Source organism: Lygodium microphyllum, chromosome 14 (assembly GCF_053477565.2).
Source record: "Lygodium microphyllum isolate KBCC chromosome 14, Lygodium_microphyllum_v1.1.10, whole genome shotgun sequence".
Classification (NCBI taxonomy): Eukaryota; Viridiplantae; Streptophyta; class Polypodiopsida; order Schizaeales; family Lygodiaceae; genus Lygodium; species Lygodium microphyllum.
The window spans coordinates 131,035,638-131,060,615 of NC_141148.1; the positions used below are offsets into that span (position 1 = coordinate 131,035,638).

At 42.2% G+C, this 24,978-nt stretch overlaps 1 protein-coding gene across 1 annotated transcript in view; it reads right to left on the reverse strand.

Annotated features, from left to right (window-relative positions):
* LOC148026116 (uncharacterized) overlaps positions 1-24,978 on the reverse strand; it is a 50,371-nt gene that overhangs the window by 23,209 nt on the left and 2,184 nt on the right. Inside the window, exons 2-4 of the mRNA XM_087693374.1 lie at positions 24,451-24,589; positions 23,921-23,977; positions 23,732-23,823 (exon numbers count right to left, since the gene is read on the reverse strand). Of these exons, the coding sequence (XP_087549500.1) occupies positions 23,732-23,823; positions 23,921-23,977; positions 24,451-24,589 (288 nt within the window). The remainder of the gene's footprint in view (positions 1-23,731; positions 23,824-23,920; positions 23,978-24,450; positions 24,590-24,978) is intronic.

Here is a 24,978-nt window from a genome sequence, read left to right on the forward strand (position 1 = left end):
ATTGACAAGCTGATCAAAGATCCTTGCAAAATCTTGATCATCAGCATACTGTTCCTTCATATCATCAAGCTCATGATGATAAGGAATTGACACAGCTGAAATTTGTGGCTTCCTTGACAAAGCATCAGCCACAACATTCTTTTTGCCTTCCACATGCACAACCTGAAAATGGAACATTGACAAAAAGTTTGCCCAACGCATATGCTTTTCTGACAGCTTAGTCTAAGTTAAGAAATAACGCAATGTCTAATGATCTGTCTGGACAACAAAATCTACCCCAAGTAGGTAGTGTTTCCAACAAAAAAGCGCATGAATCACAGCCAGCAATTCTTTCTCATAGACCTGCATAGTCTTCTCTGGCCCTCGCAAGATTCTGCTTTCATAAGCCACTACCCGGACATCTTGCATTAACACTGCACCAATGCTATTGCCACAGGCATCACATTGAACAACAAATGACTTCCTAAGATCTGGCAGAATGATCACTAGACTAGAAGTCATCTTTTCTTTAAGAAGATTGAAAGCTGAAATCTCTTTCTGTGTCCACTGGAAAGAGACTCCTTTCTTCTGTAAACCATGTAAAGGTGAAGCAATCTCTGCAAAATTGCGAATGAACCTCCTGTAGTAAGAACACAAACCCAAGAAGCTTCTAACATCATGGACAGTCTTCAAATTTGGCCATGTTCTAATTGCTTCAACCTTAGCAGGATCCATTCGAACACCATCCTTTGACACTATGTGCCCTAGAAACTGGATTTATTTCAAGAAGAACTCACTCTTCTTGCCATTGATAAGCAACCTATTACTGCAAAGCTCATCAAAGACTGCTTTCAAGTGTTCTCTATGCTCTTGTTCATTCTTTGAAAAGACAATCATGTCATCAAAGAATGTACCAACAAACTGCCTGTATGGACGAAAAATCATGTCCATCATTCGATCAAACGTAGCAGGAGCATTAATAAGTCCAAATGGCATTACCAAGAACCCATAGAGACCAAATGTGGTCCTAAATGCGGTCTTATGCACATCCTCTCGCTTAATCCTGATCTGGTGGTATCTACTCTTCAAATCTATCCTGCTGAAAATTGACACTCCTTCCAAACGGTCAAGGATGTTGTCAATTCTTGGAATGGGGAACCTGTTCTTGATGGTACTCTTGTTCAACGCTCGATAATCTATGCACATGCGCCAAGAGCCATCCTTCTTCTGCACTAAGAGCACTGGCGAGCAAAAGGGAGATGAACTTGGCTAAATCAGCCCTTTTCCTAACAGCTCATTGACCTAGCTCAATATCTCTTTCTGTTGGGCTGCACTAACCCTATACGGAGGTCTATTTGGTGGGCTACTGCCTGGCACCAAATCTATTGCATGATCCTCAGACCTCTCTGGTGGCAACTGTGATGGTAATGAGTTAGAAAAACAATCACTGAACTGAGACAAGAAAGCAAACTTGTCTCTATCTAACATAGAAAAATTTGACTCATCATTATCCTTGACATCACATGCAAAAATCAAGTACGCAGAAAGATGATTCATTATTACAGATGTAATGGTAGAAGCCGATACAACAGGTACAGACTCTCCTTTAAGCTTCACATCAAGCACATGAGTCTTTCCCCTATGTTCCAAAGTCAGTGTCTTGTTAAAGGCATCCAACACACCATGCTTTCTGAACATCCATGGCATTCCCAACAAGACATCACAGCCTTCAAGTGGCATGAGATAAAATTATTCTGCATCAACATAAGACTATATATGAAGATGCAGCTTTCCAAGAATGGGTGTCACAGACTCTGAGTGGCCAGGACATGCCAACCCTACCTCTGCTGTGTAGCCCATCTCATCTGCTCTAATGCCCAAAGTAGAAGACAACTCTGGTGAGATAAAGTTTGCCTTAGCTCCAGGATCAAAGAAAATAAGTACATGTTGATCCCTAACTTTACCCCAAGCTCTGCAAAGCTCATTAGCATCCGAGTGTGGCTTGTCTCCCAGCATATCAGGCACTAAACCTGCTGAAGGTTTGGGCTTCTTTCCTTTCCTGTCCTCTTTATCATCATCAACTAATCTCTTATTCTCATCCGGACAGTTAGACGCAATATGACCAGTCTGCTCACAGATAAAGCACTTTCTCTCAGCCATTAAAGGCTTTCTCTCTTCAAGAGACTTGCGCACAAAAGGTTTCTTCTGGTCCTTTGACTGCTGTCCAAAGAACTTGGCTGGCTTCTTCTTGAACTGCCAAGGTTTACCTGTACTTTGAGAAATCTGAAAAACCTGTTTACCAAATGGCTTCTTCGCTGAAAATTTCTTAGGTTTGTCATGTTTAATGCTGCCCCCAAAACCACTTGACTATCCCAACAATAATGCATTTCCTGTAGTGGCATTCTCAATTAACTGAGTCAAAGTGGTGACCTTTGTCTTTGTACAATAATTCCGGAGTTCCTTGGGCAACCCGCAGCAATATTTCTCTATCTGCTCGGTCAATGGCACAACCCTGTAAGAAGTGACTGGAAGTAAAGCCTCCCAAAACTTCTTGTTATAGTCTTCCAGATCCTTGCATTTAGATGCATCCAAATTGTGCCAAGCTGACATAACATCGATCTCAAATTCATTGGTCAACCAAGCAGAAGCAAATACTTGCTTAAAGTAAGTCCAAGTGGCAGGAGCCTGTCCTTGCATCAACAGTGTACTCCACCACTGACTAGCATTGTCCTTAAGAAAAGTGGCAGCTTTCCGAACCTTAGAAGGCTCTGTAAAGTTCCCTCCTGCAAATGCGGCATCAAACTGTTGTAAGAAAGAGAGAGCCTTAGTCCTATCTTCAAATCCTCGAAAGATGTCAAACTGTACGGCTACACCACCTTCCTTGTATGGCTTTGGTTTCTCATGAGCCATCAAAGGATCCGTAGGATATGCCTGTAACATAGGAACACTAACAGGTGGCATAGGAGTTGCCGGACCACTGACTACAGGGCTTGTAGACACAATACTTGCTTGCTGATTTTGATAACCAGCCATACCAAAAGTGCCCTGTGGCATGCCAAAACTGCCCTGAACTCCCTGAAATCCAGGCTACATGCCTATATTGCCATACACGGGTTTGGCATAAAACCCTATGTACCCCCAAACGCTGTTCCTGGTACATAAATCCGGTTTCCAGGCACATAACCAGCCATACTCTGAAATACAGATCCACCTCCAAAGTACCCAGGATGTACAGAGGTCGGTGGTAAAACCTGTGGTAAAGCCTGAAAACTGTTTCCCTGTCCATTTAAGCCAACATTTGGCTGCTGTAAAATGGCAAGCTGAACTGGCAATGCCTATGTAACTAGCGTTTCCGCTACCTGTTCCTGGACAGTCGGAACCAATCTTGGAATCTCCATTGACTTCGCAAGCTGCCTTGGTGTTTCCACTGAATCTGCAGCATGCTTACCCTTATCCTGGACCTCTACTGGATCCGAAATCTTTGCAGATTGCCCAACTTGCTGTAAAGGAAGGGAGGGTTGCAAAAATGCCAAAAAACATCCTCGGTGCAAAATTTGACCTCGGCACAGACCAGAGGATTAATCCTCGTGCAAAAACGAAGATAATGACGCGAATAGATTCTGGGGTCCAAAAATAGTAACTCCCTAAATTTTAGGAGTTGCTTCCATTGCATCCCCACTAGTCTTCTGTCCATCTTTGCAGACTATGGCTACATCCAAATTTGTAATGTAGCTCAACTGAAAGTGAATTTCCACTGATGACCCCACATGGACTAATCTCTTGGAGATTTGTCCATGTTCACTTTGAACTAGTCTCTTCCAGGCGAGTTCTTCAACACACTTGTCCATATACACTTTCACAAGTCTCTTCCAGGCTTGTCAATCTACAGTGCCATCAGTCTCTTCCAAACTTATACTGGACCTTAACTGTCCAGTCTTGACTCACTAGACATTCCTGTCTGTTTCACATACTGGCCATGCAACTCAGGCATTTAGATTTCAAGAGGGATCCTTCCAAAAAGAAAAACCAAATAAAGTATGTAATAAAGAAATCAACAAAAAGGTAATAGTTGTCACAGTCTTGTGACAGTGAATGTGTGCTGAAGACTGCTATATATAGTAGGAAATATGGCCCAGTCAAAATAGCAGTTGGCCTGCCAAATCTGGCTGACCTGTGCCAGATTTGGTCAACTGCACAAAGCCCTACCAAAAATGGCAAAACTGCCACATCAGCACAGTGATCTCATCTGCAATAAATGCGACTGCCATGTGACAATCCTGCGCTGACTGTATGGCCTACCACATGGCATATGCAGCACACAAACTCTAACAAACTGCTCTCAAATGCCTGTCTGGCAAGAAAATGCATGAACACTGCCTAATCTGACACAACCTGTCCAAGGGATGATCATAACTCTAACAACCCCTCTCAGATCCTGGACGTGGCATGAGGCTGAGGGATCTGGAATGTTGTTGACATAAAGGCTAAGGAAGTGCCTTCCTAAACGAGTCTACAAGATTGTCCTCCGTCTTGCAATACTCCACATCTATGGTCCCATCCAAAAGCTTCTCCCGAATGAAGTGGTATTGTATCTCTATGTGCTTAGTCCGAGCATGGAATACGGGGTTCCGTCCGTGCCAAGGCAATGCAACTCTCATTGTCACACTGAAGAGTAGTAGGACCTGGCTTAGGGCAAAAAAGCTCCTCCAACAACCTCCAAAGCCACATTGTCTCGCATGAGGTAGAAGACACCGCCTGATACTCCACCTTAGCCAAAGATAAGGCAATTGTGGGTTGTTTCTTACTGCTCCAAGAAACAACACCTGCACCCAAGGTAAAGCAATAACTTGTTGTGGACCTCCTATGATCCACATCTCCAACCCAATCTGAATCACTCCAACCAGTAAGTACAAGATCTGAACCACCTACACTTGCTGGATAATAGATCCTTAGATCAGGGGTCCACTTCAGGAACCACAATATCCTCTAAGCAACCAGCCAATGCACCATCTTGGGCTCACTCATGAACCCGGCCAGCAAACCTTCAGCAAAACATAAGTCAACACTAGTGTTGAGGAGCCAAATCAAAGACCCAATCAATTGCCGATAGCAAGTAGCATTGGCCTAAGGAGAATCTGAGTGGGCAGCGACCATCCAATTCAAATCCATAGGAGCAAAAATAGACCTACAGCCCTCCATCTCAAATGTAACCAAGAGCTCCTATACATACCGTTGCTAGAAGATGAAGATCCCCCTCGGAGTCGGGGAGATCTCATGGCCTAGAAAGAAGAGGAGAAATCCCAAATCCATTGTCTTGAACTTCTCATGAAGAGCTACTTTCGTCTGCTCGACCATCTGGGCATGGTCACCGGTCACAATCAAATCATCCACATAAAGGACGAATAACACACGACCTCCGTCAAAATTGTGCACATAAAGCTATGGATCAACCTTGGAGAGCCAATATCCAACTTCTCTTGGAGGGACCAGACTATCTTCTTGTTCCGCACACACAGCATGTTTCACGCCATACAAGGCCTTCCTCAACTTGTAGACTTTACCATCTGGCGATCCAAAGCCAGGAGGTTGCTCTACATAGATCTCCTCCTTCAAGTCTCCATTCAAGAAGGCAAACTTTACATCCAACTAATGTATCGGCCATCTCCTATGGCCAACGAAAGCAAGAATAGCTCAAATAGTCGCCATACAAGCAATGGGGGCAAAGGTATCATGGAAATAAACTCATGGGCGTAGCAACAACAAGGCGGGCCTTGTGATTATCCAAAGTGCCATCACTGTGGTATTTGATCTTGAAGACCCATTTGACACCAATCACCTTCTAATGAGTAGGACGGGGCACAGGGTACCAAGTGCCATTTCTCTCAATAGCCTCCAACTCGTACTCCATTGCTGTCCACCAACCAACGCTCAGACTACAAAGTCTCCTTCACAGAGATAGGCTCCCTATCCTACAGTCATCAAACAATAGTTAAAACAAACAAGCTTCGTGAAATGTGCCTTGTTTCTCCGAGAACACCGCGAGCCATCTTGCGACTACCACTCCTCAAACACCCCCTCAATCCCTACATCATAGAGTGTATCACATGCCCAACGAGGAGAAGGCCGGATCTCTCCTCATCACTCTCCATCTGCTAAAGTCGTTGGAACATCCACCGGCAGGCTCAAGCGGGGTGGCTAGTGGTGAAGTAGAATCCTCATCTCAAGAAAAAACATCCTCAAGAAGCACTAGCTCCAAGGGAATAGTCTCTGGCACCTCTAGGATCTCCAAATACTGGGTGCTCCTCACCCCCTTCTGAAGTTGGAACCTCCACAAATCGCACATCATAACTCGTGCAGACATCCCCCTTAATGGGGTCGTAAAAGTGGTAGCCCTCACGTTGCGAGCTATGGCCTACAAACACCTATTTCTTCAAAGCCACTTCAAACTTATCCATCTGAGTCTTTGGGATATGAGCATAGGCATCACATCCAAAGATCCTAAAATAAGAAACATCTAGCTTGCCTCCAAAATAAGCCTCGTAAGGGGTCATACCAACCACGGCCAAAGTAGGCGACCGATGGATGTGGACAGCAATAGCCACAGCCTTGGCCCATAGACACTAAGGCGTCTTACAATGCTTCATCATGGTGCGAGCCATCTCGATCACACTCCTGTTTTTCCACTCCAATATGCCATTCTCCTGAGGTGTATTTGTGTTTCCAAACTCCTGGTGAATACCATGCCTTGCACAAAATCTAGCAAGCTCGTTAGAGACGAACTCTCCTCCCTTGTCTGATTGCAAGGTCTTTACTTCCGGCTTGATTAGTTCTCCTCAAAGAGCAATCAATCCTTAAAGTTGGAGAAGGCCTCCGACTTCAACTATAAAACATAAGCCCGTGTCATCCTACTAAATTATCAACAATCAACATGAAATAAAGACTCCCCTTATGGGACTCCGTCCGCATAGGTCCACAAAGATCAGTGGAAACAAGCTCCTACGGTGCTACAAACCGCCTCGAAGCCTTACTGGGAATCACATTAGAACGTTGTTTCCCTTGAATGCAAGATACACACAACTACTAGCTCACCCCAATGTTCAGCAAATCTCAAACAAGTTATCCTCGTGACACCTTCCGAAGGTACTCATAGTTGAGGTGGCCAAACCAAGTATGCCAAAGCTCATATTGTGATTGGAAAGCAAGAAGGAGAGAGGTCAAGGCTGAAGAGAACCTCAACTTGTAGATACCATTCTCCTCGTAACCAGTAGTAAAGATTGTTATTGATCCATAATCAATAACTCGAAAAGAGTCACTGTCAAACTCCACCAAAAGGCCAAGAGTACAAATCTTATGAGCAGAAAGGCACAGAATAGCTATCTCCAATGAGAATCTACCCACACAAAGGTCCCAAATGGGCAACACCATTTGTGGAAGAAGTCATGTGCTGAGAGGCACTACTATCTATGATCCACTCACGACTGTCTAGAGCCACCAAAGCTGCATCCAAAACCTGAGGTGTCGATGCCTCAACCACTACCAAGTGAAGAAAAGCAGTTGATGAGGGAGCAGCCACCACTCTTGAATCCTTCGAGGATTTGTTCTTCTTGGTATCATTCTTGTCATTGTCAAGGCAATCCTTCTTCCAATGACCTATCTTACCAAAGGTATCACAAGTCAACTCTTTCTCCTTATTCTTCTTTGGTTTGCTCTCCTCCTCCTTTTGGTCCTTCCCCTTCTTTTAAAAAGATTGACCAGTCAATGTCTTTGACTTGAAAGCATTCTGTCCCTTCAACTATTCCTCTTAGTCCAAAAACATAGGAACCAACTCCTCCCGCCGAAGAGTCTCTATCCACCCTAAAGCAATCAAGGCACACTAGAAGCAACCGAATTGTGGTAGTAACTGGGACAGAATTATTGTCGCCGTGTTTCAAAAGTGATCACCTTCCCCACATTTTGCATGCAAGCCTTCTTTTTGTGGATGGGTGATAAATCCATGATTACAACTTAATTACAGCAACAAACAATAAATGCAAATCTAAAAATACAAATTTACCTACTGATATTGGACAACGCAAGCCCGATTGGCCCCAAAATTGGCGCCCTTTCGGTATTTCTTTAGCTTTATTCAAGAAGAAGTTGCTTTACAAATGGGATTCTCCCAATCCCCTTTGCAATCCAAACTCCCCTTGCTGTCCAAAGTGACCAGCAAGTCTTCAATCTGTTTTGCCCCTTGATTCGGGCACTTAATTGGCCTTCACCCACTTCATAGACGATGGAAATGCCCCAAATTCAATGGTGGGGTAGTCCTTCACCTGAATTTAGCTGAAATTCACCTTCAGCCCTAAAAAAAACCCCAAGTCTTGGAGCTTCCAATTTCTCGCACGCTTCCCAAGGCTATTGCTAAACCCTAATTTCTACTATAAATTAGGGTTTACAGTAGAGAAATTTGCAATTTCTCAACTTCCAAGGGTTCAAATGCTGAGATCTTCGGAGCAAGGCTGTGAAATGGCTGGGAGATGAGAGAGAAAGCTGTAGAGAGAGAAAATTCAAAGTTTTGTAACGAAGAATGACTGAAAATCAGTCACATGCAGCTGCTGCCTGCCACAACAGCATTAAATGCTATTTGCATATAGCTGAGACATCCAAATCAGTTGTCACCTTGTACATAGATGCAATAGCCCAGCTGTGGAGGGTCCAAATATGCAATCGCCTCCTCAAAACTAGGCTGGCCATGGTTGCTCACAACTCTCCCACATTTGCTACACCAAGAATCATCTCGTTTTTCCTCTTCTTCAACCTTTTACCAGCCTATGTGGGCCAATTGCCAAGTGGCAGCCTTTCCAAATGGTTTTTTCAACATTATCCATCATTAAATATTAATTTTCAGCCTTTAATTACTGAAAATTAATCTAATAATTATTTCAGTGCCCAAAAAAATAATATGACAGGCCAATAATTAAATTAGCTAGGCATCTTCCACTCCAGAGTCTCTCTATGCCATCTTTGACCATTAGATCAGTATTAGGTACCATTAAACGCCACATCTCTAGTGTCACCAACTGACCCTTATGGCCAAATGAATAACCTAGGCCAACAATTGACAACAGATACCACCAAGTACCTGTGCAACAAACTTGTAGCAACTTTTGGCTTTGACATCCCGTGATTTTCTTGGGTCCCAAGCTTGTAAATTTACTCTAACCCCAATTACACCTCACATGTGCAACATTTACTTAATCATGTGATTAAAAATTAATCCACATGTTAAGTGAGGTTTCAAAAATACATATCCTCATGACATTGCACCTGCATCTTGAGCTAGCGAAGCTTGTTCACATACTCCCACATCAAAGATAATTTGTTGGGACTCAAAGTCCGCATCTGCACCTCCAAAGAAATGTGTTCCATAACGATCATCTGATTGTACATTGGATCGAGCTAGAACCATATCTCCCGAGCCACCATCAAGTGCTCTATATGGATAATCAAGTGCTCTATATGGATAATCACAACTATAGTGCATGACAGAAAGAGAAATGAGTGGATGTAGGCATTCAATTTGTCCCAATGCACCTGAGTCTTTGCCAACTCCACACAACCATCTGTAGAAAGTTTAGACTCGTCTCTCAATGCACAATGGTCAATGGCCTCCATAACAAGCTTTGCCAAATCATAGGACTCCAAGATGGCAAGCATCATAACTCACGAGACGTGGTAGTTCTTGCCATCAAGCTTCTAATCTAATGGAAGAGCCGATAAGATGGGCACCTTCCGATCCACAATCGCCTAAAACTCCACATCAGCCTCAGAAGACATCTTCACATAAAATGCCTGCAAAAACACAAAAGCATCCCCCTCTGCTATAAAAACACAACTTGCTAGAGCTCATCTTCACTCATCCTGCTCCTCCTTCACTCGCCAAAGGCGATGAAAACATAAAATCTACAATTAAAGGCCAAAAATGCAGCCTTTCTCCTCTTCAATCAATAAAAAGTCAGTAGCAACTTCAGCAACTTTGCTCCTTTTCCACACGCCCAGACTCGCCTCCGCCTTATTTTGATGCGCAGCCCTCTCACTCACCCTCGAACGCTGGAAACGCAACCTTGTGTCGCGCCAAAATCTCCTCTTCAAGTAGGTTCTCACTCGGTTGGTCTTATGCTACTCTAATACCATGTCAAAGTGCAACAGTGCGGAAGCGTATGACCGAGACTAAGAGATAGAGTGAACACAGAGAGGAGATAAAGGAAGAGACAAAAGAACAAGATCTGCAATGAAGAAATTTTGAATAAGAATGCAGATATATATACGGGTGCAGTTTGTATATTTGCATATCTCCACCTCAATGATATCACCTTGCTACACACCTCGAAGTCTACTACAGTCAACACAATCTCTACACAATCTCAACCTAAAATCTGCAATCTAGAGCATTTGTGAATGTGTACTAAAGTTCTGTTATATATAACAATAGATATAGCTCAACCAATTAGCAATCGGCTTGCCAAATTTGGCCGATTTGATCGACTAAACAAAAACTTGCCAAAAATGGCAAAATTGCCACGTTAGCATAGCGATCTGATCTGCAATAAATCCAACTACCACGTGTCACTCCTGCGTTGACTGTACGGCCTGCCATGTGGCATATGCAACACACAAACTCTGACAAGCTACTCTCGAATGCCTATCTAACAAGAAAATGTATGAACACTGCCTAATCTATCCAAGGGACGATCATAACTCTAACGCTATCACCTTTCGCTTTAGGGGACATGGAACCAATTCTCAAGTCTGATTATGCTCGATAGAGTCCAGCTCCTCATGCATGGCCTAACACCAAATATCATATGTAAGATCCTCCTCAATGGTAGTAGACTCACCGCATAAAGAATCTATAAGCAAAGTTCACACAAAGTTAACTATTTTGTTGGGCCTTTAAGCGAGCTAATCTACGTGTCATGAGGACATGTATATTTGAAATCTCACTTAACATGTGGATTAATTTTTAATCACATGGTTAAGTAAATGTTGCACATGTAAGGTGTAACTTGGGTTAGAATAAAGTTACGAGCCCAGGACCCAAGGAAATCATGGGATGTCAAAGGCAAAAGTTGCTATAAGTTATGCCACATAGGTACTTGGAGGTATCTAGTGCCGATTGTTGATCTAGGTCATTCATTTGGCCATAAGTGTCAGTTGATGGCACTAAAGAAGTGGCGTTTAATGGTACCTAACACCAATCTAATGGTCAAAGATAGCACAAAGTCACTCAAGAATGGAAGTTGCTTATAGCCAATTTAATTATTGGCCAGTAATATTATTTTTTTGGGCACCAAAATAATTATTAGATTAATTTTCAATATCTAAAGAATGAAAATTAATATTTAGTAATGAATAATGCTGGAAAAACCATTTGGGAAGGTTGTCACTTGTCAAAAATGCATATACAAGACTGAAAAACGCCTTTAGAGGCTAGAGAGAGACATTTTAGTACATTCAGCCTATAAGAGAAAGGGAGGGGAAGCTGCTGGTTTGATTTGCAGCAATTGAAGGCCTTCTGGGCAGCCAGGGGGCAGAAGAAGACCAATCAACAGCAAGTGACAGTATCTACGGGCTGTTGAGACAGGGCAACAGCAGTAAATGACTAATTTTCTTTAGTTCTTCGTGAAGAAAGTCTGAATTTTCTCTCTCCTCAACATTCTCTCTCATCTCCTTACAGCATTGAGATCACCAATGGCTGAAATTTTTCAGATTTCTTTGTTGTAAACCCTAATCTGCAGTAGAAATTAGGGTTTAGCAAACAGCCTTGAGAAGCATGCCAAAAATTGGAAGCTCTAAGACTTGGATTCAACAAGACTGAAGCTGTCTTCAATCAAATTCAAATAGAGGGACCAGCAAATCAATGAATTTGGGGCATTTTCCATCTCCATCAAAGTGGGTGAAGGTCAATTAATTGTCCGAATCAAGGGGCTAATTAGATTAAAGACTTGCTAGTGATTTTGGACAGCAAGGGAAGTTGGAATCCCGAAAGGGATTGGGAGAATCCCGTTGTACATCAACTTCTTCTTCAATTAAGTTAAAGAAATACCAAAAGGGGCACTAGTTTTGGAGCCAATAAGATGTCCATTGTCCAAGATTGTAAGTTATTTTGAATTTCTCAGTTTTGTAATAAATCTTACGACTGTAACTCAGTTGTAATCAAGGAATTACCACCCATCCACAGAAGGAAGGAAGGCTTCAACATGGACCTGTAGGAGAAGCAAGAATATGAAAAACACAAGAATCTCGCATGAGATGTCCATACCAACGAGGAACCCGAATAGGCTCATCTTGCTGCGAGGGAGACTAAGAAGCCTCCAATATCTATAATGCGCATCTGTGAAAGGGACTCCCCTCTCAACAAGGGAAGGTAAATCCTCCTCATCTATAGAGAGCCTGAAGGGGTGAAAGGTGAAAGTATGCAACGAAGTAGTAGTAATCACATCCATCAAAGGTGGTAGGGAAGCCAGAGTAGAGGATGAAGGAGGAGGGGGAGGAGCCGAAGACAAGTAAGGGATGCTAGGAGGCAAACTGGAAGGAAGCAAAGGAACTGAGGATAGGGAAGGGTCAGTCGAGGATGAAGAATGGCCGGGAATATAACCATCAATAGGATCCTCGGAGACTAAAGCCTCGTCGAAGATCACATTTCTGCTCACCTCAAGTTTCTGCATCTTCGGGTCATAGAGTTGATAGTCCTGTATAGTAGTACTATAGCCCATAAAGATAAGCTTCCTCGACTTCGAGTCAAGCTTCATCTTCCTCTTCTTCTTGTCCACATGGACAAATGCATCACATCCAAAGATGCAAAAGTGAGACACGAAAGGCTTTCGACCAAAGAAAGCCTCATAGGGAATCATATCCTGTAATGCAAATGTGGAGAATGTTAAGCTCAAAGCCATGAGGATCGAGACACGCAATGCTTGCTAGCAACACACACACACACACACGCACTCACACACAAAGTGCAGAGTAGGGAGAGAGGGTGAGCACGACTTGTGGGTACAATGATGAGTGTACCTCTTTAGGTTTTTAGATAGATATATATATATATATGAAAGTACAAGTGTGCTAAGGGTGTGTTCACACCCAAGTATACATAAAATGCACGAGGGCCCTTTATTCCCAACAACCTTCCACCTAAAGGCAATGTGCCTTAAGAGGAGAAAATAATCAGCTAAGTCTAGGTATGTACAAGGCTGAAATACATATATCTATCCAACTCCCATCATCTCTCGGCAATGAGCAAACCGCTCTGCTGGAAGACCCTTCATGAGAAGGTCTGCAAGATTATAATCTATATGCACTTTGACAAGCTCAATGCTCTTACTGTCAAGTATATCTCTAATGAAGTGGTACTTCACTTGTATGTGCTTCGTCTTTGCATAAAAGACAGGATTCCGTACTAGCATGATAGCACTCTCGCTATCACAATGAAGAACATGTAACTATGTAATGCCAAGCTCTCCCACCAAACGTGAAAGCCATAAAGCCTCCTTACCTGCCTCAGAGGCAGCTACATACTCTACTTCTATAGTAGACAATGCAACACACTTTTGTAGCCAAAGCTCCTATTTCTCAATCAAACTCTGACTGGAGCTCACAACCAAGAGATGACCGACTAACACAACTAACATAGGCAAGCTAACACAATCAACAGTGTGTTATCCATATAAAGAATGAGAATCAAGAGATTATCCCCATCTTTATGGATATAAAGTGTGCTTTCTGTGTGTGAATTACTCAAGCCAAGAGCACTCAAGTATGCATGTATCTTTTCGTACCATGTCCTAGGTCACTAGGTGCCTACGTTAAACCATAGAGAGCCTAATGCAAATGGCACACTTTGCTTTCTAAGCCTTTTTGAACAAAGTGAAGAGGTTGTATGACATAAAACTCCTCATGACAAATCACCATTTAAAAAAGAAGTCTTTACATCCAATCAATGCACATGCCAATCAAAGTGAGCAACCAAAGCGATGACACTGCAAATGGTGCTCATACGAGAAGTAGGTGCAAACATCTCATCATAGTAGATCCCATACTATTGAACAAACCCTTTGGCAACAAAACATGCCTTGTAGCAATCAATGCTACCATCAAATCTATGTTTCAATTTGTAAATCCACTTCATGCCTAAAGCACACTTGCCAACAAGCAAGTCACATAGCTTCCATGTGCCATTTTTATGAATAGAGTGCAATTCTGATTACATAGCTATTATCCGATATTCATTTTGTAAAGCACCATATAAAGAGAGAGGTTCCTCATTGCATGCAATAGCTACGAGTACTTGCACGACCAAGTTGCCCTATTCATGGCAAGCCGCTAATCTAGTTCTACCAAGAAGTGGAACAAACTCTTTATTGTCCTGTAATGTATCTAACAGCCACCTAGGGATCGTTTTAACTTCTAGGATAGCAACTCTCATCGGCACTTCATCGTCAACAATGCCTTGATCAATGGGCTGAAAATCAAGTTGTTGTTCAATATGTGTTTGCTGCTCATTTTACTACTATAAACCCTCAATAGGTTGTTGAAATTGACCAAAATCAAGTGCACTTTGCCAAAACAATGGCAACAAATTGTCAAACATGTCCATAGGCCCTGCATTGGGCTGATTTTTGCAGTCCGTGAAGGGCTGGCTAGCATGTTCAGCGAGAACATATCTTTACTAACAAAAATCTTGTTGGTGGAGGGTTGATACAAGCAGTACCCTTTACTTTCTGCACTGTAACCAATAAAAATGCATTTGATAGCCTTGTCTTGCAATTTATGCCTTCATGGCTATAGCACCAAAGCATATTCCAAACAACCAAAGACACGAATATGTCACACCATTACTTTCCGGCCATTCCAAGCCTCATAAGGCGTACATTCAACCAATGCTTTAGTGGGGCTATGATTCAGCATATATACTACACACATAACAGCATCAAGCCAAAACTTTGGGGCAAACTTATTGTGTGAAAGCATACAACATGCCATTTCCATAAAAGTGCAATTTTTTCCTTCAGCCACACCGTTCCTTTCAGCCAAAAAAGAGTTAAACTCTGGTGACATGTATTCCCCCCCCCCCCCCCCTTCAATCGGTATGGAGTGTAATCAGCTTGCATCCACTATCATTCTCAGCCAAGGCCAAGAAGATTTTAAAGCACACAAACACTTTTGATTGTTGAGCTAATAGATGCATTGCATGTTGGTTAGCCTTGAACAATCCCAAAAATGCTCTTAATGAAAAAACCCTAGTACGGGGAGTGTTTCTTGAGAGTTAAAACAGAGAGAGATTCTAGATTATTGAGCATCCAAAACTTTCTATAAATGGGAATGCTGCCCTCCATTTATTCTATCTCATTTTTGAAGGCTTCAAGCGCTCTAGCTTGTTGCCCACACCCTGTTTGGGGAGGACATCTCAACCGAGACTACCCGACATTATCTCCATCTATCTGACACCTGTTTCCAACCTCCATCACACAATTTACATTGATTTCTGCTACATTTGCTGATCAGCCACATCGTCTACAGCTGGTGACCTACTAAATTGCTGCATTTATGATCTGCTATTGCTGTTGTATGGACTACCACACCATCATACGTGTGTTTTTTTAATGCCATCAACCTAGCACATTATCAAACCTATGTTTTTCTGCCATCAGCCTGCCACATCATCATCAACAATTGCATTTGCTGTTTTCTCTCACCCCGGCCTATCCGACAATGATCCAACACATCGACTGCTGCATTTGCTGCTGTCTGACATCTTGGAGACTGCTTTGCTGCGATTCGAGATCCAACAGAAGTACAACACACTCTCCAGCTCATTACCTCTATCTTAGTCCTCGAGACACGAGAGTTTGATGCTCCCAAACCTAGCACATCAAGATTCAAGTCAAAGAGAGTTACACAACTTGTTGGGTGTAAAGTCTCTTCGTCTCCGCGTATATAGTCATACGGGTGTGAACACACCCTTCTTGTACCCTAACATATAAATACATTCTTTTATTCTTTGTGTACCCTCATGATCTGGTACACCTACCTCTGCATTCACTTTCTCTAACTCTCAGCTCTGCAACTCGCGCCTCAATCTCGCACTCCATTGCGCACTCTCTCCCCTTCAAATTGGTATCAGAGCATTGGTAACGGTGTTCACACTTCCCAAGAAGTGTGAATCAAGTCTGCACAAGAGAAGAAGCTTGCTTTTGCACAACAGTGGACAGTTGAGGTGATACGTGTACAAGTGTCAGGTCCAAGACAAGCAACGGTTGACAGGTGACAGGGCAGTCCTAGCAGACAGTGGGCGACAGGAGTGAGGCAGCAAGCGTGTGGCAACTAGCAGGCGCCACGATTGGTTGGGCAAGCACGACGTTGCAGACCAGCGACGACGACGAGTCAATAGGGCGCCAGCACAACTAGCAATTGCGACCTACAGCGCACGCCGGCACCAAACGTGACACGCCAGTGACGAGGCACCAACGCAACCATAACGAGGCGGCAGTCAAGCAAGCGACGTGATGCTTGACAGGTCACGAACCTAGACGGCGGGTCAACAGACCCCTCTTACATTTTTTTAATCAGAAATTTTGGGTTATTTTATCTTCTCTCCTTTGGGTGTTCACACGCGCAAGCACAGTGCGCAAATTTGTGTAATTTTAGGCCCAAAAATTTGGGGCTTTTTAGATGGAGTGTTATTCGTGCATAATTAAGACATCTGCATCAGAAATTACAAACATTGTGCACGTTTGAATTGGAAATTTCACCAAATTTAGTGAAATTTTGCTCATTTGAGTAAAATTTCTCAACAGTGAATCCATAAATTTTGGGGCTTTTGCTGTATTTGTGAAATTTTGTTAAGCTGAGTCAAATTGGTTGACATTGGTGCACATTTGGATCTGAGAAATTTGGGGCTTTTGTAAAATTTTGTGAAATTTTGCTCATTTTTCCCGTTTTATGCTTTCAGGGTAGATCAGTCAGTGAAATTTTGGAGCTTTTGCTGAAATCTGCGGATTTTGGCATAGTGGATGCATGAAATGAACTTTGGGAATATTGCTAAAGCAATCTTGTTGCCATAAGTAGAGTGATTTGAACATTTTTATCTCCCATTTGTGCAATTTTGGAGAAATTGCAGAGATTCCTTGGTGTTTTGTGTATCAGAAGTTGATACGAGCACATATATATGCAGTACACATGTTGGACAGCTCCCACTGAGTTGATGTATTGCTGATTATAAATTTGGGCTGAAATCAGCTGAATATTCAAGTCATTTTTGCTGTCATAAATTGCAGCATTGAATTTTTTGTGTATTGCAAAAAAATGGTTGCAAATGCTTCTAGCAGCAATGACACTAAATCCCTCTTTGAAATCAAGAGGTTTGATGGCACTGGCTTTGACTTGTGGAAGGATAGGATACAAGGCATTTTGTTTCTCAAGGACTGTGGAAGATGCTCTCTTGGAGACTAAGCCTGCAGCTATAACAGATGTGGATTGGGCTAGACTTAACAAGAAGGCCATTGCATACATTAAGATGGCAGTGTCTGATGATGTACTTACAAACATCAAGCGCCTTGATACAAGTTATACTATATGGAAAAAGCTTAAGGACACTTATGAAAATACAACTCCTGTGAATCAAGTGCATCTTATGCGTAAACTTGTGAACATGGAGTTGGATGAGTCTAAGCCAGCATCTGAGCATTTGATGCTTTCATAGGGGTTTTGAGTAGGTTGTAGAACTGGTTTGGCGGCTTTCGATGATAAATTGAAAGCTATTTTCTTATTAATGACTTTGCCTGACAGATGGGAATCTTTGGTTGTGTCACTTAGCAACAACCCCGCTTTGACTTAATGAAGAAATCGGAAGAAAGTCTAGTGGTGAAAGCAGTGGCTCAGCTTACCATGTAAGAGAAAGGTCTGAAAAGAGAGGTAATGCAGCCAGTAAAGAGAAAAGCAAAAGCAAAAGCAAGGGCAAATAGCAGGACGTCACATGCTATCAGTGTGGGTGTAAAGGGCATAAAAAGCCCGATTGCCACTACTTCAAGAAAGAGCAAGAAAGAAAGAAACAGCAGGGTAAGAAAAAAGAAGGATGATAAGAAAGATGATGACAGCTCTTCCTCAAAAGAAGTTGCAAAGGCAAATGTTGCATCTAGTGTGGTCATTGAAGAGCTTCCTGACACTGAAGAGATACTTGTTGTAGCCTCATGTAATGATGCAGATATTATGGCAGTAGCAGGTGATAGGCACATCAGCAAAAAGGAGGTAATTGGTGCCTTACTTTCAACTCATGATGGGCTGTCACAATCATGGATAGTGGACAGTGGTGCCCCTTTTCATGTTACCCCCTCTTTGGAGTAATTTTCTGAATACATTGCAAGTTGCCTAAGCATGGTTTACTTCCGTAATAACTATGCATGTGAGATAGAGGGTGTTGGCACCATTCACTTGGCCCCTGAAAATGGCCAAGAGCTGATTTTGCAAGATGTCAGATTTGTACCTGGCATAAAGAAAAGTCTATTATCAATTGGGCAGCTTGATGCTAAAGGGTATTTTACTACCTTTGGTGGTGGATCTTGGAAGGTCCATAAGGGCTCTATGCTAATTGTTAAAGGTAGCAAGAGGGGGACTTTATACTACTTGCATTGTAAAGCATTACCTGGCAAGTTCTTGGTTGTGGCTGAAGTCCATTCACAGATGGAGTTTTGGCACAAAAGGCTTGGCCATATGAGCCAGAAAGGCCTTCAAGTTCTCTCCTCTTTAGGGAGATTTGATGTAAAAGACTCTAGTCTCGAATTTTGTAATGATTGCTTATATGGAAAACAAGTAAAGTCTCGTTATTACTCTAGTGTCCTTGAGAATTCTAATGCTCTTGACTTAGTACACTTTGATGTGTGTACTATGCTTGTTAATTCGTATGGGGGTGCACACTACTTTGTTACTTTCAATGACGATCTCGGTAGAAAGTCATGGGTGTATATACTTAAGAGCAAAAAGGAAGTGTTGGATGTTTTTAAAAAGTTTCATGCCTTTGTTACCACACAGAAAGGGCTTAAGTTGAAAGCCATAAGGATAGATAATGGGAGTGAGTATGTCTCAAATGAATTCAACAAGTTTTGTGAGATGCATGGCATTAAAAGGGAGTTGACAGCCCCTTATAATCCTCCATCAAATGGCAAGGCTAAAAGATTTAATCACACACATTGTGAGAGAGTCAGATGCATGCTGTCCACAGCTAATCTCCCACAACAGTTTTGGGAAGAGGCTCTTAAAACTGCAGTTCATGTATGCAATCGCTCTCCCAATCGTGCATTGGAAAATGGCATTCTTGAAAAGGTTTGGTCTGGCAAACCTGCTTTATATGACCATTTGCATGTCTTCGGTTGTGATGCCTTTGTGCATATACCTGTAGAACAAAGGACCAAACTAGACATGAAATCCATCAAGGGCATCTTCATGGTATATGGAGATGAGGGAGAGATGGGTTATAGAATTTGGCTTCCTCAGGGCAAGAAGATAGTACCCAGCCGAGATGTAGTATTTAATGAGGCAAAGTTACCGAAAAATGCTACACATGGTGATCTTGACAAAAAGAAGGTCAAATTTCAATATGAACAGCCAGTCATTCAGCAGCCATTAGCTGAAAGTTCTGTCCCTTTTGATGCTGGAAATGAGTAGCAACCTATTGTGCTACAGCCAAAAGCTCATGGACAGCAAATAGATGCACAGGATGAAGTAGAACAGCAAGAAGAACATCCTGAAAACAGATTACAGCAGCAAGAAAATGTTGAAAATCAACCACCTAGTGACGGTGTGCACATTCCCCAGGATGTAGACCCACCACCTAATAATATAGACCATTGGGTAAGAAGGTCTACACGTGTCAAAAGGCAGCCACAGAGGTTTCAGCCATCTTTGGATTGCATTTTGTTGACTGATGAGGGTGAGCCTTTGACATTTAAAGAGGCACAATCATGTGAAAACAAGAGAAAGTAGGAGCTTGCTATGTAGGAAGAGATGAAGTCTCTATAACACATGGGAGCTTGTATCTTTGCCCAAGGACAGGAAAGCTATTCCTAATAAATGGGTTTACAAAGTGAAATGTATTAATGGGAAGCCCAAGTACAAGGCACGGCTGGTTGCTAAGGGCTATACACAGAAGGAAGGCATAGACTTCCAGGAGGTCTTTTCACCAGTGGTGAAAATGACTACACTCCGTGTTTTGTTTGCTCTCACTGCATTCTTGGATTTAGAGTTGGATCAGATGGATTTGAAGATTGCTTTTCTTCATGGTGACTTGGATGAAGAGTTGTACATGAAGCAACCAGAAGGATTTATTATTCCAGAAAAAGAGCATTTGGTTTGTAAGCTGAAACACAGGTTCTATGGGCTGAAACAAGCCCCTACACAATGGTACAAAAAATTTGATACCTTTATGCTTAACCATGGATTTAAACGCGGTCATGCAAATCACTTCTTATACACTAAAAGGGCTGATGATGGAAGCCTTATCGTACTGGCTTTATATGTGGATGATATGCTGATTGCAGGACAGAGTATTTTGAATACTCTTAAAAGGCAGCTAAGTTCAGCCTTCTCCATGAAAGATTTGGGGGCAGCTGAACACATTTTGGGCATGCGCATTAAAAGAGACAGAGGGCATCGTTTATTGTTTCTCTCACAGAACAAGTACATCAGCAAAGTACTTGACAAGTTTAATATGGTTGATGCTAAGCCGCTTAGTGTGCCTTTACCGCCACATACAAAGCTTAGCAAAGTTGATTGCCCTAAGGATGACACAGTTGCTAGTGCCATGAAGGGTATACCTTATGCATCAACTTGTGGGTCTTTGTTGTATGCCATGGTTGTTGATCGCCCTCAAATTGCTCATGCAGTGGGAGTTGTTAGTAGATTCATGTCTAACCCTAGCAAGCCACATTGGGAAGCAGAGAAATGTATCTTTAAATACTTGAAAGATACACAACAAAAGCGTATATGCTATGGAAAGGGTACACTAGAGTTGCAAGGATTTTGTGATTCGGACATGGCAAGAGATCTTGACACTAGGAAATCTACCAGTGGGTATATTTTTACTTTGGTTCGTGGGGCTATCTCTTGGTGTTCAAGATTGCAGAAAATTGTGGCACTGAGTACTACAGAAGTTGAATATATTTCAGCCAGAGAAGCTTCTACGGAAGCTATTTGGCTTGGCCGTCTCGTCAAGGATTTTGGTCTTTCTTCACGTACTTCAGCACTTGGTTGTGATAGCCAAAGTGCAGTATGTCTGGCTAAGAATGGGATGTTCCATACACATACCAAACACATAGATGTTCGGTACCACTTTATTCGACAGGTCTTGGATGATGGTCTTGTCACACTGACTAAGGTCAAAACCCAAGATAACCCTGCAGATGTTCTTACTAAGTGCCTTGCAAAGGCTCAACATGAGCATTGCATTCGTTTAGTGGAAGTTGGTTAGCTTAAAGGTATCACTTCGGGCCTTTAAGTGGGAGGTTGTTGGGTGTAAAGTCCCTTTGTCTCCGTGTATATAGTCATACGGGTGTGAACACACCCTTATTGTACCCTAACATATAAATACATTCTTTTATTCTTTGTGTACCATCACGATCTGGTACACCTATCTCTGCGTTCACTCTCTCTAACTCTCAGCTCTGCAACTTGCGCCTCGATCTCGCACTTCATTGCACACTCTCTCCCCTTCACAACTTGCTCCACAAAGATCAAAAATAGCCGGAGAGTCGTCAAACTACAATGGAGTCCCTCGATCTTACAAGATTACACAAGCCGAGTACGATCTTATCTTGATGCATCAAGCTCAACATGATCATGCCCAAAAGATCAAGCACACTACAAAGGCACTACAGAGATGTTTAAGATGACGAATATTGGTCTTCTCCACTTCTTTTTAGATTATGAGATTTGACGAGCTCCGAGGGGGATTTTTATCTCCTAGAACAATATGTGCAAGAGCTTTTGACGACTTTTGAGATGGAGGGGTATAAGACTATCTCTACTCCCATGGATCCAAACTGAAAGACTACAGCCCATGCAAATTCACCAGTGGCGGATACTACCCACTACAAGCAGTTGATTGAACCTTCGATATGGCTCCTAAATACTCGGATTGATTTGTCTTTTCCTTAGGTACACTTGCCGGATTCTTGAGTGAACCCAAGCTCGTTCATTGGAAAGCTACAATGAGGATTTTGCGGTCTTTGGTTTATTATCCAGCAAGTACACAAGATTCAGTCTTTGTTCTACAAGGCTGGACGAATTCAAACCGAGCTGGAGATGTTGATCATAGGAGGTCCACAATAGGATATAATGATATTGCTTACTTTGGGTGCAAGTGCTATCTCTTATAGTAAGAAGCAGCCCACAATTGCCCTATCATCTACATAGACGGAGTTTAGAGTGGCACCTTCTACCACATGTGAAACAATGTGGCTGTAAAGGTTGTTAGGAGAGCTTGGCTGTCCTCAGACAAGTCCTACTATGCTTCATTGCAACAAAGAGAGTTACATTGCTTTGACACGGAATCCTTTACTCCATGCTAGGTCAAAGCACATTGAGATACAATACCACTTCATTCGAAAGAAGATCTTGGATGAGACTATTGATGTGGTGTATTGCAAGACGAAGGATAACTTGGAAATTTTGTTTACTTATTCATCAACAAGATCTAAGAGGGGGTGTTAGAGATTCAGTCAACCCCTAGACGAGCACAGGTAATGCACTATGGTATAGTAGGTACTCTCGGGCACAGTTACGAAGACAGAAGGATGAAAATGCAAGATTCAACTTGCTAGAATCCAAAATGACAACACAGGATATTGGACCAAAGCCTAGAGAATTTGGTCCTAATTTTGGTCCAAGGAAGTTTCCCTCTCAAAGTTATAGAGGACGACAGTCTGGCGGTGATCAAAGATCAGAGGTGGAATGTTATAGGTGTGGAGAAAAGGGTCATATCTCCCCGAATTGTCCAAACCCTAGACGATCTGTGGATTATATGCATGTGCAGATTGGACAGTTTTCAGCAGTCATCTAATGTTTATGCAGCAGTCTGGGCAGTGTGGATCACACTGGGTAAGACAGGCAGTACGGACAGAGGCTGGGCAGGGGCCACGTGGTAGCACCAGCATTTTCGCTGCATTAACTGCACAGTCGGCCAATTTTCAAGCTGAACTGGCCGACCTGTCATTTTTTATGCATTATTTTGGGCTATTTATGTCCAGCCCCTCCCCAGTCATTTTCACTTCTTATTTCCAAGTGCAGGTGGAGAGACACAGCTGACATACACATACAGCACCCTTGTACCTATCTGCCTTCTTCATTTCAATGTCCATTCACAGCAGATTTCTGTGTTCTACCATCTCTTTCTCTCTTCCCCTTCTCTCCATGTTCATTTTCTTTCAGTCTGATCATACATTTCCGCATCCACTGCACTCTGACATTATCTGTATACCTCATCCAGAGGTGTCAACACAATGTCTCAACCATATGCCCCTATACACTTTGTATATCCATTTTCATGTGTAATTTACAGCATTGTCACTTGGAGTGTGCTTCTATAAGCAATAAAAAGTCTCAAGGAGTATCAACTTTTGCATCTAACAAAGATATAACACTATTGTTGCCTTACAACATGATATCATATCAGCATCATGCACTTAGTTGGTTCCTCCCTCCCTCAGTGTGTATAGAAGGTTACCCAATATGATCCGCTGATGTACGGTCCAGTCCTCCTCGTGCAACCCAAGACGGCCCATGGAAAAAATTTCCTCCACCAACAACAATTGCCACCTAACAGTGAGCATAAATTGAAATGGTCAAGACCACTACAACAATCCCCACACATTGAAAAAATAAATCATAGAATATGTTCCTAGAGCCAAAATACCTCGACATCAAGCTGAGAAACTGTGGCAGCCACCTCCCTTGAAATTAATGAGACAATCTGAACTTAAACATGAAAAAAGCACTTCAGAAACATGAACATAAAACCCCAAGATTCTCTTGAAAAACCTACAGTGCAGCAGTAAATTAAAATCATGTGCACACAACACCACACAAAATAATATGTATTCCAATCCAATAGAGGAAGAAGTCAAAGATTCGGACAGTTTATCAACAATTTAGGAGTAAGAATCGACAGTCTACCTCTTAAGATAATAATTATTACTATGAGTCTAGAAATTCTCTACTCTCATCACACAGTATCAATCACTAATTAGGCAGAATAAAATATTGATTGACCACATCCTTCATAGATATTTTCCTCCACTGTCTACATACACAAGATTAGATCTTATTTATCACATACCTCATGGTTTAGACAAACAACCTAAACATGTCCTGCCTAAAAATTTTCTCAAAAACAACCCACTTCAAAACATGATCTTACTCAACTGAAACAGTTTTAAATCTCACCTCTGGATCTACATTTTGAGAGTGATTGCCTGCAAGGCACTTTCCACTAATTTTCAAGAGAACTCTTTTCCACCTTCGAGATGACATCTTTTTTGGTGTAGTCAAAAGTCCCACTGGAGCAGATACAGTTTGTTGTGACCTATAACAAACCCACTTGAAAAGATTAAGCTTGCTACAAATTCAAAGCATACCATAAGTCAAACAAGCCTACCAAGGTAGGGAGTGCTACAGCTGCACAAAAGTCGTATGAATTGAAGTAAAGAAGTATGTACGTGGATATGAGTTGAACAACACAAAATGGATCATTTTGGATAAGCTCCAGGATACTGATCATCTGACTACCACTACAGTATATTATTGCATGAAAGGCTGAAGTAGCTTGATGGCGTGCATAATGGCAGGTGGGCAGGAATACACTACTAGCAACCAGATTTATCATATAAGATATTTTAACCCTCACATTAACAATGATTAATATTTATCCCAACCAATTGCTTAAAACCTAGCTGTGAACAGACTGTGCAATGC